This window comes from Pteronotus mesoamericanus, unplaced genomic scaffold (assembly GCF_021234165.1).
Source record: "Pteronotus mesoamericanus isolate MK-2021 breed Mesoamerican mustached bat unplaced genomic scaffold, CSHL_Meso_final scaffold_167, whole genome shotgun sequence".
NCBI lineage: Eukaryota > Metazoa > Chordata > Mammalia > Chiroptera > Mormoopidae > Pteronotus > Pteronotus mesoamericanus.
Window position 1 is genome coordinate 46,273,177 of NW_026555308.1, and position 13,945 is coordinate 46,287,121.

Consider the following 13,945-nt stretch of genomic DNA (forward strand, 5'->3'; position numbering starts at 1 on the left):
AAAATAAAAAAATGATTATAAATAACTTTAGAAAGTGTAGCGTGAACATAAATAAATATGAAAAAGCCTACAATTTTTTCTTTTTTTAAATTTTTATTTATTGATTTTTTGAGCGAGAAGAAGAGAGAAAGAGACAGTGATTCGTTGCTCCACTTACTTATGCATTCATTGGTTAGTTCTCGTATGTGCCCTCACAGGATCAAAGCCACAATCTTGGCACTTCAGGACAATGCTCTAACCAACTGAGATACCGGCTAGAGTAACTTTGTTTCTTAATCTCATTTTGTACTCCTTAAAACTGAATAAAGAAAAATATGTCATAAATACCGATGACACCTTCCTGAAATATCTTGAAAATGCTCCTGTTTTTAAGAAACTAAGGATTTACTCAATCTGGTCAAAACTGAAATATTGTTGCCCTAGCTGGTATGGTTCAGTAGACTGAGTGCCGGCCTGTGAGCCAAAATCTCACCAGTTTGATTCACAGTCAGGGCACATGCCTAGGTTGTGGGCCAGGTCCTCAGATAGGGGCATACAGCAAGCAACTGATCAATGTCTCTCTCCCTCTCTTTCTCCCTCCCTTCCCCTCTCTCTAAAAATAATTAAATAAAATATGTTTTTAAAAACCTGAAATATTGCTTTTATCAGACAGATGTCATAATCATAACTAAATCAATAGATTGTGGAAAAAATACATAAAGTCTCTTGTGTAATGTGACTGAGTAGAAGTCCTTTAAAAATATTTGTGAGCCCTGGCTGGTGTGGCACAGTGGATTTAATGCCGACCTGCAAACCAAAGGGTCGCCGGTTCGATTCCCAGTCAGGGCACATGCCTGAGTTGCAGGCCCAGTCCCCAGTAGAAGGTGTGTGAGAGTCAACCACATATTGATGTGACTCTCTCTCTTTTCCCCCTCCTTTCCCTCTCTCTAAAAATAAATAAATAAAATCTTTTTAAAAAATGTTTGTGAGAACAAAACTTCTTTTCTATATTCCTCACTCAGTATTATTGCAGATCAGTACTGTTCCAAAATATATAATATAAAAATTATGCAATATATAATTTCAAATTTTCTTGTAGTCACATTAAAAGTTTACAAATGGGTGAAAATAATTTTAATAATATATTTTATATAACCCAGTATATCTAAAATATTTTTCCACATGTACATAATAAGGTCTCAAGAGTCTCTTTTCTGGTAACTTTTTGTTAATCTTTTTTGAATTTAAAGAGCATTTCTGTTGTCTCCAATAGATTTAGACCACAGTAGGAGTTGAAATGTATTTGACCTTTCTGAGTGAATGAGAATTTTGGATTTTTTACTATACAAACAAGCCTTTAAATCTCCAAAATAGTTTCCTATTGCATATAAAGTTATTTGTGTAGAATTTGCTGAATATAATCCTTATTACAATCAGGTACTTTATAAAGCTTATCACTTATTTAAAAGAAAAAATGTTTGTATGTGTGTGTTATATATATATATATATATATATATATATATCTTCTGACAAAGATAAATTTGGTAAAGTCCATTTGTTTCTAAGTCTAGTATAACTAGGAAATACTTAAGCTCAAGGTCTATGAATGCATTTCTGGCAAACCAAAGTATTAACTTTTATGAGCTTTACATCTATGCATACTGTTCCTGTTGATACATGTTAACTGGATATATTTTTCTAAATAAACCTGTTTCATCTGTGTGGAAAAAAGTTTTTGAGGTAGAAAACTTTCTTCATCAGAGGTATGTGCAAGGATCTTTAGAGATACCTTAAATTATGTGGTTTCTGCTGAAACTAATACCTTGCAACATTGTACATTGCCTTGAACCTATGGAATTCTTTATGGTTTATTAGAAAATGTCATCAGCGACACTTTTACCATACCTAACCTTTTTTAAGTTTTCTTATAAACCACTACCTTGCCTTCTTCAGTATTAATAGCTAATATTGAACTTTGATGCTGAACCTCTAGTAACAGAATCTAAAAATGTTCACTTTCATTGATATTTTTTTCTTGCTTGCTGCTGTTGGACAAAGCACTTCTCATAGGTTGTGTGATTTATTTCTTACCTTTTAGAATTGTTCTTCTTGTCCAGCAGTTCATCCCATACTAGCATACAAAAGCCATTTCTTACCACCTTCAAATAGTCATACTTTTGTCCATCATGAACATGTATATCTTTTGAACAGCATTTTGAATCAAATGACCATGTTTCTATTAATAATTGGCATTAAACTCAGAAGACCTCTCAAAATTAAAGTACCAGATACACTTTGACTAACAAAAGAACTGAGCAAAACTAAATGTTCATACAAACCCAAGACCACTTATGCCGCCTCTTGGTAGAAAGCATAGATGTATTTGATCTATTGAAATTTGTAAATTAAAAGTTCTTAATGTGTTTACAGCTGGAGTTGGAATAGGCTCAATGAATTTTACATACATTAATAGGAGGTTGGATAGAGTGGGATTGTGTTTCAGTCTATATTAGCAACTTTATCTGCCCTGGGAAACTTTCATTGATCTCTAATCTAAAAGGACAATTAAACTTTCTTTTGCTATTTCTTAAACTTAAAATTTGAGAAATCTTTAAGCTATTAAAATCTTCAAGAGAATCTGTTAATGTTTTAGGAAAAAATACAGAAAGAGAAGGCAGGGGTCCAGGAAGTTAATCAGCCATGGTGGAAGAGTTCCATTTGTAATTAATTGAAATATCACATCAGGAGGAATCCTTTTATAAACAGTAACCTTTATTTATAAGAATGCTACTGCTTTGCCATCAGTTTAACATTCATTTTAAGTATTTTTTTGATGGAGAAGACAGATTTGCTTGAAATAGAATAAAATGCTAACAATGAAAATTCCTTGTCATTATTTCAGTATGGATTTAACAAAACCTTAAAAGTTCATGAGTATTTCAGTATTAAATTAGATCTAAGCTAAGCTTTTTATACTACTGCATTGCAGCCTGTCTACTTATACAGTCCTATCATGTAGCCTGATTCTAGGAACTTTATCTTCATTTTTGCTTATAACTTCATATTGTAACAATTTTATATTAGTGTCCTTATATGTGTTCTATAAGGATTGAAGAATTATCGAAAGTTGCAAATGGAAGGATTTAACAATTTTACCTTTAAAAATATCTTTCAAGACTCCATTAATTCACACAGAAATGTTTTATAGAAGCATATTAAGAAGCACAAGTATAAAAAATATAGTTTATAACTTTGGTTTTAATCTATACCATAATCTCCAGCCCTTTCCACCCCCTTTCCCACATCCACCAAAGACAAGTCAAGAGAACAGAAAAACTTGGGTCTTTTTAAATTACTTGGTCTTTTCTGAATTCTATACATATGAATTCCTAATTTTATATATCATTTCATTCATTCTTTGAAATTTTTATTTATTTAGTAGACAGAAGAACCCACCAGAAGTTAATCTAGCTATAAAATTTTTATTATTTGGGGTTTTCCTCCTCATTTAACATTGTTTAATTAAAAAACGATATTTAATTACAGTTCTAAAAGGCGACCTTCTGTTTCTTCTTTCAGACAGTCTTTATCTCTTACAAGGTTCAGTAGTGGCAGATCATGACTACATTGGATTGCCTGAAATTCCAGTTGGAGCATACCAAGCAAATATTTTGGTAGAAGACGCAACTATTGGTGTACTCGATAATGAATTGCTGACATCAAGCAAGGATGGTGAACTATTAGAATATAGAAATGCCAAAATCTCTCCATTGATGGAAGATAATAGTAGTCTTGAAAAGCAGACTTTCAGTCTGTTGGACTCCTCAAACCAAGTCCTTGAGTACTTAAGTTAGTAAATACCAAAATTCATTTACAGTGCTTGTTTTAAATGTGTATCTCCTTGAGTCTTGATATATTTCCATCAAAAAAGGTTGTATAAAAGTGTCTGGGCACAGTTTTTAATGACTAAGTTCTGAAGGTTTATTTTATAACTATTTATTGATCAAAAGTTGTACCATGTTTCAATGTCAGTGCATGTAGATAAAGGCAGAGAAAGCATATAATATGAGGGGTGGGGCCCAAAGAACCTGGAATGTATTTCTAAAAAATTATGTATTTATTCTTACATGTTTAAACTTCAGCCACCCTCAAAGCACTCTCCATTTGATGCAGTACACCTGTAGAGATGTTTTTCCCACTGCTCAAAACAGTTTTTGAACTCAGCAATTGTCATGCCTTTTAGTGCTTCTGTCGTTTTTTTTTTACCTCTTCCACATCAGCAAAACGTTTCCCTTTGATGAATTTTTTTAATCCAAGGAAAAAAACAAAAAGTCAGTTGGGGTGAGATCAGATGAATATGGAGGGTGGGGCATAGGGGTCATGCCATTTTTTGTCAAAAACTGCTGAATACTCAGTGTGGCGTGGGCAGGTGCACTCGTAAATCACCTGTCATGAAATGGGCAAACGCATTGATAGAGTCTTCAGAAAAAGTCAACAAATCTAAAAGCAGCCTCTCACAACACCAGCTATTACACTGATACAGATGGGTCCCTAGAACACCCACCTAGTGGGGGAAGCCTGTACTACAAGGGGCCTGCCCTTCTGAAGATAATTCTGGGGTTTTTTGGGGTCCCTCTCATACATAGAATTCATTTTTTCTTCTAAAAAGAGAATAGGCAAAGAATGTTTGTTTCTTAGAAAGTGTATTTCAGCTCAAAGCTCACAAAATTTTGTTTGTATGGAACCATGTTTTCAGTTTTAATTTTTTTCAAATGTTTCTTCTTGAAAAAATAAGTTCTGGCCCTGACTGTTGTGGCCCAGTGGGTTGGGCATCATCCCACAAACTGACACGTCACCAGTTCGATTCCCAGTCAGTGCACATGCCTGGGTTGGGGGCCTGACCCCCAGTTCGGGGCATGCGGGAGGCAACTGATTGGTGTTTCTCTCACACATCGATATTTCCCTATCTTTCTCCCTCCCTTCCCCTCTCTAAAAATAAGTAAATAAAATCTTTAAAAAAAATTAAAGTTAACTACCTACAGCGGGATTAATAAATATTTATTCAATCGTAACAGTGAATTAAGTGAAATTTATTTCTGTGTTTCTGGAACTTCTAAAAACAGTATTGTAGAAACAGTTTTATAATGGGCTCTTACAGAATACTGGTAATTTCACCTTGCTAGACTCAGGATCAGGATCTGAAACTATTTATTGGTTTGAAAACATTTGTGCATTTTTATAACACCAAAATTATTCATTAATAAGTTTCTGCAATGTTAAGGAAATAAATAATGATAAAATAACTGATATCAAAGATTTAAAACAATAATTTCTATGTTTATAACTTTATTCAACAAATACTTGTTGTAAAGCACTTTGCAGAATACTGTAGAAAATTAAAATATGAGTCAGGCATGTGCATCATCCTCATTAAGGGACTTAGAGTCTGGAAAGGAATATAGATCAGATAAGTCACGTACAACACAAACACTAGCTCTGCAAAGATTTCCTGCGAAGTTATGCACATCCTTCCTACTCGTATTACAGTGGTCAAACTTAGTCACACACTGCTAATGGGTATGGGCTTCTTTTTGTGGGGATGGTTGCATAATTCTGAAAATACTAAACTTCATTGACTTGTATACTTTGCTTACAAATTCTGTTATAGGCCATTTATGATGAGAGTTATTTTTCCTGATAGCCAATACAAGCTATTTAAATAAAATGCTAATTTTATTATTCAAATCCCAGTATTCTAATGTAGAAATTCCAAATACAGATTAAATAAGCAAACACACACAAAATATCCAAAAATTATATACATACTCATAGTCTTGTCACTTAGGTTTGCAGAGCCCCATCAAGAGTGAAACTAGAGGTCCGCATACCATATACTTAAGTATTTAGAAGTTATAAATCCAGTTAATACACTTTCTGCCTTGGCAAATATGACTTATGGTTCCTAGAATTCTTGGACCCTTCAAGCCCTGCACTAATGAGTGACAAAACAGAGAGCTGGTCTCAGGGAGCCCTTTTTGTCCCAACCCCATCCCCTCCAAGGAAAACCCACTCCAACCCCCTTGACCAACCCAGACCTTGGGATGTGTTCTCCAGCTCTCTATCCTCCCTCCTGGAACAAACCAGAAAAGCTTTCCAGGAATAGTAGGGTGTGTCTCTAGGCCCCATGGTCTCACCCTCCGGGGAATGACAGACTGCAGCAGGTCGGCCCCAAGCCCTCAAGCAAAGGGTCCAGAGGGGGGTGTTTTTTTGGCTTGGATTTAGGGGATTTTCTATAGGATCAGTATATAGTAAGATTTTGACCAACCTCCCCCCCCCCCGCAAAAAAAACCAAAAATGTTTTCATGAGATTTTGTATGCCACCTTGTGGTATTTTTATGAAGAATTAAAATTTAACATGCTATAGAAAAAATGAAGATGCTGAGCTAAAATAAAGGAAAAATATATTCTGATAATTGATTTGAAAAGTTTTTAAATATGATTAACATTTCAAGTGAAATTTTCTGACATTGCTATCTAAAAAAACTCAGATTTATAAAAGAAAACTTACATATTTAGCTGCAGTTTCATTTAAAGACTGAAAAAAGATGTATTAAATGCCTACTATGTTTCAGGTCCTGTTCTGACACTAAGGTTGTATCAGTGAAAAACAAAAACCCCTGCCCTCCTGGAGTTTACATTCCAGTAGGGTAGTGAAATACTGACCAGCAGACCTTAATCTGTTTGTTTATGTACATCTGTTATTTTTTTATTTAATCTTTATTATATTTTTCCATTACCATTTAGTCCCTTTATATTCCCCACCCGCCTCCCCCAGCAATCACCACACTGTTGTTCATGGCCATGATTCCTTTTTCCTCTTTGCGCAATCCTTCCACCCCTTAAACCTCTTCCCACCACTAGCTGTCATCCTGCTCTCCTATGAATCTGTTCCCATTTTCCTTTTTAGTTGAATTTGTTCATTCGATTCCACATACGAGCAAAATCATATGGTGTTTGTCTTTCTCTGACTGGCTTAGTTCACTCAGTATAATGTTCTCCAGGTCCATCCATACTGTCACAAAGGGCAAAATTTTCTTTTTTTTTAATGGCCTAGTAGTGTGGCATTGTTTTATCCACTCATCTACCTATGGACACTTGGGCTGCTTCCATATCTTGGCAATTGTAAATAACACTGCAACGAACATAGGGGTGCTTATGTTCTTTCAAATTAGTGTTTTGTGTTCCTTCAGATATATATATTCCCAGAAGTGGGATTGCTGGGTGAAAAGGCAGATCCATTTTTAATTTTTTGAGGCATCTCCATGCTTCTTTCCATAGTAACTGCACTAACCTGCATTCCCACCAACAGTGCAAAAGGGTTCCCCTTCCTCCACATCTTCACCAGGACTTGCTCTTTGTTGATTTACTGATGGTAGCCATTCCAACAGGTGTGAGGTGATACATCATTGTGGTTTTAATTTGCAGTTCTCTGATGATTAGTAACGTTGAGCATCTTTCCATATATCTCTTGGCCATCTGTATGTCCTCTTAGGAGAAATGTCTATTCAGGTCCCCTGCCCATTTTTTAATTGGGTTGTTTGTTTTTTTGGTATTAAGTTTTTTATAAGTTTTAGATATTAACCCCCTAACAGCTGTATTGGCAAATATGTTTTTCCATTCTGTGGTTTGTCTATTTTGCTGATGGTTTCCTTTGCTGTGCAAAACCTTTTTAGTTTGATGTAGTCCCAATTGTTTATTTTTTTTTCTTTTGTTTCCCTTGCCTGGGGGAGGTATTTCAAAAAAAAAAAAAAAATGCTACAAGCAATGACCACAATTTTGCTGCCTATGTTTTCTTCTAAGATTTTTATGGTTTTGGGTCTAATATTTAAATTTTTTATTCATTTTGAACTTAATTCTTCTGTATGGTGTAAGAAGGTAGTCTAGTTTCATTTTTCTGCATGTGTCTGTCAAATTTTCCCAACACCATTTATTGAATAAACTATCTTTAGCCCATTCTGTGTGCTTGCTTCCTCTGCCAAATATTAATTGACTAACAAGGTGTGGGTTTATTTCTGGGCTCTTTATTCTGTCCCATTGATCTATGTGTCTGTTCGTATGCCAGTACTATGCTGCTTTGATTACTGTGGTCTTATAGTATAGTTTGGTACATACTATACTATATTCATCCAACTTTGTTATTCTTTCTCATAATCACTGTTCCTAGTACTGGGGCCTTTTGTGGTTCCATGCACATTTTTGAAATATTTGTTTTAGTTTTATGAAATATGTCATTGGGATCATGATAGGAATTACACTGAATCTATAGATTGCACAGTATGGACATTTTAATGATGTTAATTTTTCCTGTCCATGAACACAGTATGTGTTTCTACTTATTTGTATCTTCTTCAAATTCTTTCTTCAGTGTCTTATAATTTTCAAAGTACATGTCTTTTACACCCTTGGTTAGGTTTATTCCTAGGTAGATATTATATTCTTTTTGAAGCAATTGTGAATGGAATTGTTTTTTTTAAATTGCCCTTTCTATTCATTAATTGGCATATAAAATGCAACTGATTTCTGGATATTAATTTTGTATCCTGCTACTTTGCTGAATTCATTTATCAGTTCTAGTAGTTTCTTGGTGGAATCTTGGGGATGCTCCATGGAGAGTATCATGTCCTCTGCAAAAAAAAAAAAATAATGTTACTTCATCCTTTCCAATTTGGATGCCTTTTATTTCTTCTTTTTGTCTGATTGCTGTGGCTAGGACTTGCAGTACTACGTTGAATAAGAGAGGTGAAAGTGGACATCCCTATCTTGTTCCTGATCCTAAGGGGAACACTCATAGTTTTTGCCTGTTGAGTATACTGCTGGCAGTGGGTTTGTCATATATGACCTTCATTATGTTTATGTATATTCCCTCTATTCCCATTTTGCTGAGAGTTTTGATCATAAATGTGTGCTGGATTATATTAAATGCTTTTTATGCATCAGTTGATGTGATCATATGGTTTTATCCTCTATTTTGTTTATGTAGTGAATTACATTTATTGATTTGCAAATGTACCAACCTTGCATTCCTAGAATAAATCCCACTTGATCATGGTGTATATGATCTTTTTGATGTGTTGCTGTATTTGGTTTGCTAATATTTTGTTGAGGATTTTAGCATCTGTGTTCATCAGGGAAAGAAAAAAAATCATAATTTTCTTTCTTTGTAGTGTCATTACTTAGTTTTGGATAATGCCAGACTCATAAAATGAGTTTGGGAGCCTTCCTTTCTCTTGAATTTTATGAAATGGTTTGAGGAGGGGTGTGGTAAAATTTGGCTGTGCAGCTATACAGTCTAGGGCTTTCGTTTCTTGGGAGTTTTTTGATTACTGCTTCAGTTTCACTAGGTGTAATCTGTTTATTCAGATTATCAGACTCTTCCTGATTTAAGTTTTGGAAGATTATATGTTTCTAGGAATTTACCCATTTCATCCTGGTTGTCCAGTTTGTTGGCATATAGTTGTTCATAATATTTTCTTCCAATCTGTTGTATTTCTTTGGTGTCATTATTTCTCCTCTTTCATTTCTGATTTTATTTATTTGGGTCCTTTTTTTCTTGATGAGTCTGGTTAAAGGTCTTTCAATCTTGTTTATCTTTTCACAGAACCAGCGCTTGGATTCATTGATCTTTTGTATTGTTTTTTTTAGACTCTATTTCATTTATTTCTACTCTGATATTTATTACTTCTTTCCTTCTCACTTTAGGCTTTTTTTTTCTCAGTTCCTTTAAGTGTGAAGTTAGATTGTTTATCTGAGCTTTTTTTGAGCTAAGCCTGTAATGCTGTGAATTCCCCTCTTATGATTGTTTTCCCAGTGTCCCACAGGTTGTGGATTGTTGTTCCCTAATTTTCATTTGTTTCCAGGTATCTTTTGATTTCTTCCTTGATCTTGTTGTTGACCCATTTATTGTTTAATAACATGGTATTTAGCTTCCATGTCTTTGCATGTTTTTCAGTGTTCTTCTCGTGCTTGATTTCTAGTTTCATAGCATTGTGTTCAGAGAATATGCTTGATATGATTTCAGCCTTCTTAAATTTATTGAGATTTGTTTTGTGTCCTAGAATGTGGTCTTAGGAAACGTTCCGTGTGCACTTGAAAGGTATGTATATTCTGCTGTTTTGTGGTGAAATGCTCTGAAGATATCAATTAAATCCATTCGATCTAGCGTGTCATTTAAGACTGCTGTCTCCTTGTTGATTTTCTGCCTAGAAGATCTATCCACTGAAGTTAATGGGGTGTGGAAATCCTCAACTATGACTGTATTTCTGTCAATTTCTCCCTTTATGTGCATTAAGATTTGCTTTACATATTTAGAGGCTCCTATGTTGGGTGCATAAATGTTTAGTGGGGTTATATTCTCTTGGGTGTTCCCTTTATCATTATGTAGTGGCCTTCTCCGTCTCTTACTATATCCTTGGTTTTAAAGTCTATTTTGTTGGATATAAGGACTGCTACCTCAGGTTCTTTTTTTTCTTTTCCATCTGCATGAAATATCTTTTTCTATCCATTTACTTTTAGTCTGTGTGTATCTTTAGCTCTGAGATGTATCTCTTGGAGGCAGCATGTATATGGGTCTTGTTTTCTTATCCATTCAGCCATTCAGCTACCTGTGTCTTTTGGTTGGAGCATTTAAGTTTTTACATTGAAGGTGATTTTTGATAGATATGTATGTGGTACCATTTAGACTGTTTTCCAATTAGACTGTTGTCCTCTTTTTTTTCTCTCTCTCTCTTTTTATTCTTAAAGCAAGTCCTTTAACATTTGTTACAGCGCTGATTTGGTATTAACATACTCCTTTAGCTTTTTCTTATCTGGGAAGTGCCTTATTTCTCCTTCGGTTTTAAATGATAGCCTTCCTGGATAAAGTAGCCTTTGTTGTAGGTCCAGCTTTTCATCACCTTGAATATTTCACGCCACTCCCTTCTTTCCAGCAGAAATGTTTCTGCTGAGTATTCAGATGACAGTCTAAATGGTGCTCCCATGTAGGTAACTACCCGCTTTTCTCTTGCGACTTTTACGGTTCTCTCTTTGTCTTTAAGCCTTGTCATTTTAATTATGATGTGTTTCAGTGTAGGCCTCTTTGGGTCCAACTTGGGGAATTCTCTGAGCTTCCTGGATTTGTGCAACATCTTCCTTCACCAAATTAGAGAAGTTTTCAGTTATTATTTCTTCAAATAGCTTCTGAAGCTCTCGCTCACTCTCTTCTCCTCCTGGTATTCCCATGATGCAGATATTGTTACACTTCATGTTGTCCAGGATATTTCTTTAGTTCTCCTTATTTTTCAAAATTCTTTTTTCTTTTTGCTGTTCTGTCTGATTGTTTTTTCTCTCTTGTCTTCCAAATTACTGATTCAGTCCTCTGTTTCATCTCACCTACTGTTTATTCCTTCCAGTGCACTATTTATTTCAGATATTGAAGTCCTTATTTCTGACTGGTACTTTTTCATGGTTTCTGTGTCTTTTTTCATGCTGTTGAGGATCCTTATAGTCATTACTGTAAACTATCCAATAATTGCTTGCTTCCATTTTGTCTAGTTCTTCTGGAGAAGTCTCTTGTTCTTTCATTTGGGGTCTGTTTCTTGGTCTTTCCATTTTGAGTGCTTCTTTGTATTCTCTAGCCTTAGTTGTTAAACTAATCAGCTGTCAAGCCGATCAGTTGTTAACCTAACCAGGCTGCAGTGAGCAGCCTGGCTTAAGCACCAGAGTACTAGCTTAAGTTACTGCTTCTCCTCAGGCTGATGCTACTTGGAGAGGAGTGCTCTGCCTGAGAGAGATGGCTCCTGCAGTACGGGGAATGACTCAGCACATAGATCCTGGTGGATGTTCCCTCAGTTCTTTCCCCAGAGCCATCACCCCTGGATTCCAATCAAACATCTCTAGTCCACTCTGCCCTTCCTCAGCCAGAGCCCATGGTAAGTGGCTGCAAGCCAGATTTTGTGTGTTGGCCCTTTTAAGAGGCTCTCTGCGTCTCCAGCTGTCTCTTCCTGGTGGACAGAAATCCTGCTGCTTTTCATGGCTGTATGTTATACAGGTTCCTTTCTGGCTCTGGTGCTGTACACTGGGGAGCCTGGCTTGGGTTTTAGACCCCACACTTCTCAAGGGGAACCCCTGCCCCCAGCTGCTGAAATATCCCTCCAGAACTTCAGCTGCCAACCGTGGGAGCCCAGCCAGCCCTCTTGCATCTCCTCCATACTCCCTACCAGCCTTGTTGTGCTGAAGTGCTTTCTTCTGTCTGTCCTTGGTTATAAGGCTTCTCTCCAGCTAGTATTCAGTTGATTATTCAGGATGATTTATCTATAATTTAGTTGTCATTCCAGATTGGTTCTGAGAGGTGAGCATAGCTTCCACTTACTCCTCCGCCATCTTGGATCTGTCCATCTAATCTTAAAATATCATTTTTAGCTTTTGCACAGATATCTTGTTGGGACCCCTACCATAAGCCTTGAGAAGTATAAGTGTTCTGTTCCACTTATTTTTGGACTGTGTAGGAAGTTGTAACAATGTTTTATTAGAGGCCTAAAAAGGACTGGGCCCTATATAGGTAAACAAAGTTAAAAAGCAATAATCTAACCATCTAATTTAATGTAGTATTAAAAAAACAAGTGAATTACCTAAAGAAAATAGAAAGTTAAAAATCATGAATAGAAATTAATGAAATAGAAAGTATACATGTAATATGAAGATGAACTGAGCCAAACATGGCTTCTTTGAAAATACTACTAGGAGCAAACATAGTACACATAATAAAATAAGTCTAGAGCATTTAATAAATAATATTGTGATGCAAAGTGGTAAGAACCATATATAATGAGGATGTTTAAAAGATAAGGATATTTCAAATAAATTTGAGACTAACAAAATGGATAAATTTTAGAGAACTTTAACCTGCAAAATGGTTGAAGAAGAAATAATAAGCCAAATGATTTTACCAAACATTTATAATAAAATTTAAGGAACACATAATTTTAACCTTATATAAATTGTTCAGATTGTAGAAATGGAACAATCTTTAAATCTTGGTATAAGGGTGGCATAATATTGATATCAAAATCTGAAAAGGAAAGAATGGAAAAGGAAAATAACAGGTCATTCTCTCATAAACACAAATACAAAGACATCAAAACAAGTTAGCAAACTGAATCCAATGACCTATAACAATGCACATTATGACCAAATTGAGTGGATCCCAAAAATGCAAGTTGGTTTAATGTTAAAAAAACAAATAAAACAACAATTCACACAACTAATGGCTATATTTCTAAGAGACCTGGCAAAAAAGAGAGGAAACACATAAAATGGTTTCAACTGTAGATAATTTAAGGAACTGTGTGAAGAAGGATTAGTGGAACCCAGAAGGGATGAGGGGACATCTGGTGACTAGCAATAGCCGGAAACCTCTAGGCCTAATGAGGCAAGGAGAGGGAATGCCCAATGAGAGATGGGTCATGGAAGAGGGTTTAATCATCGGTATTTGCAGCCATAGAGGAATGCAACCTCTGCAAGAGCCATAACAAATCAGAACTGTGACAACCGTCATCAAAATCGTGATGGTCACCCTGGAAGCTGGAATGAGAATGGTTTGAAAAAGAGCAATGGAGGATTAGTTAGGAGGCTGTTGCAAAAATTCAGGTGCTACACAGTGGCATTGGCAGCAAAGGAGATGATGAAACATGGTTAGTATCTGCTATATTTTGAAGCTAGATGAAACAATTTGCTGACATTGGATGAAGGAGTTTAGAAGAAGAGAATAAGGCCATGATGACTCCAAACTTTTTAGGCTTATTACATAACGGGAATGGATGCTAACTGAGATGAAGACTAGGAAGAGCAGGTTTGGAGAAAAGAGAAGTTCAATTATGAAGATACTGATTTTGAGATGCTTTTTATACATTCAAGTGGATCTATTGAGTAG

The 13,945-nt window shown here is 35.5% G+C and overlaps 1 protein-coding gene across 2 annotated transcripts in view; it reads left to right on the forward strand.

Annotated features, from left to right (window-relative positions):
- The window catches only part of GIN1 (gypsy retrotransposon integrase 1), a 29,132-nt gene extending 25,000 nt beyond the window's left edge, over positions 1-4,132 (forward strand). For both annotated transcript variants that reach the window (XM_054590008.1, XM_054590009.1), the window contains exon 8: positions 3,559-4,132. In XM_054590008.1, the coding sequence (XP_054445983.1) occupies positions 3,559-3,833 (275 nt within the window). In that variant the 3' untranslated portion in view covers positions 3,834-4,132. The remainder of the gene's footprint in view (positions 1-3,558) is intronic.
- Positions 4,133-13,945: the final 9,813 nt, after the last annotated feature.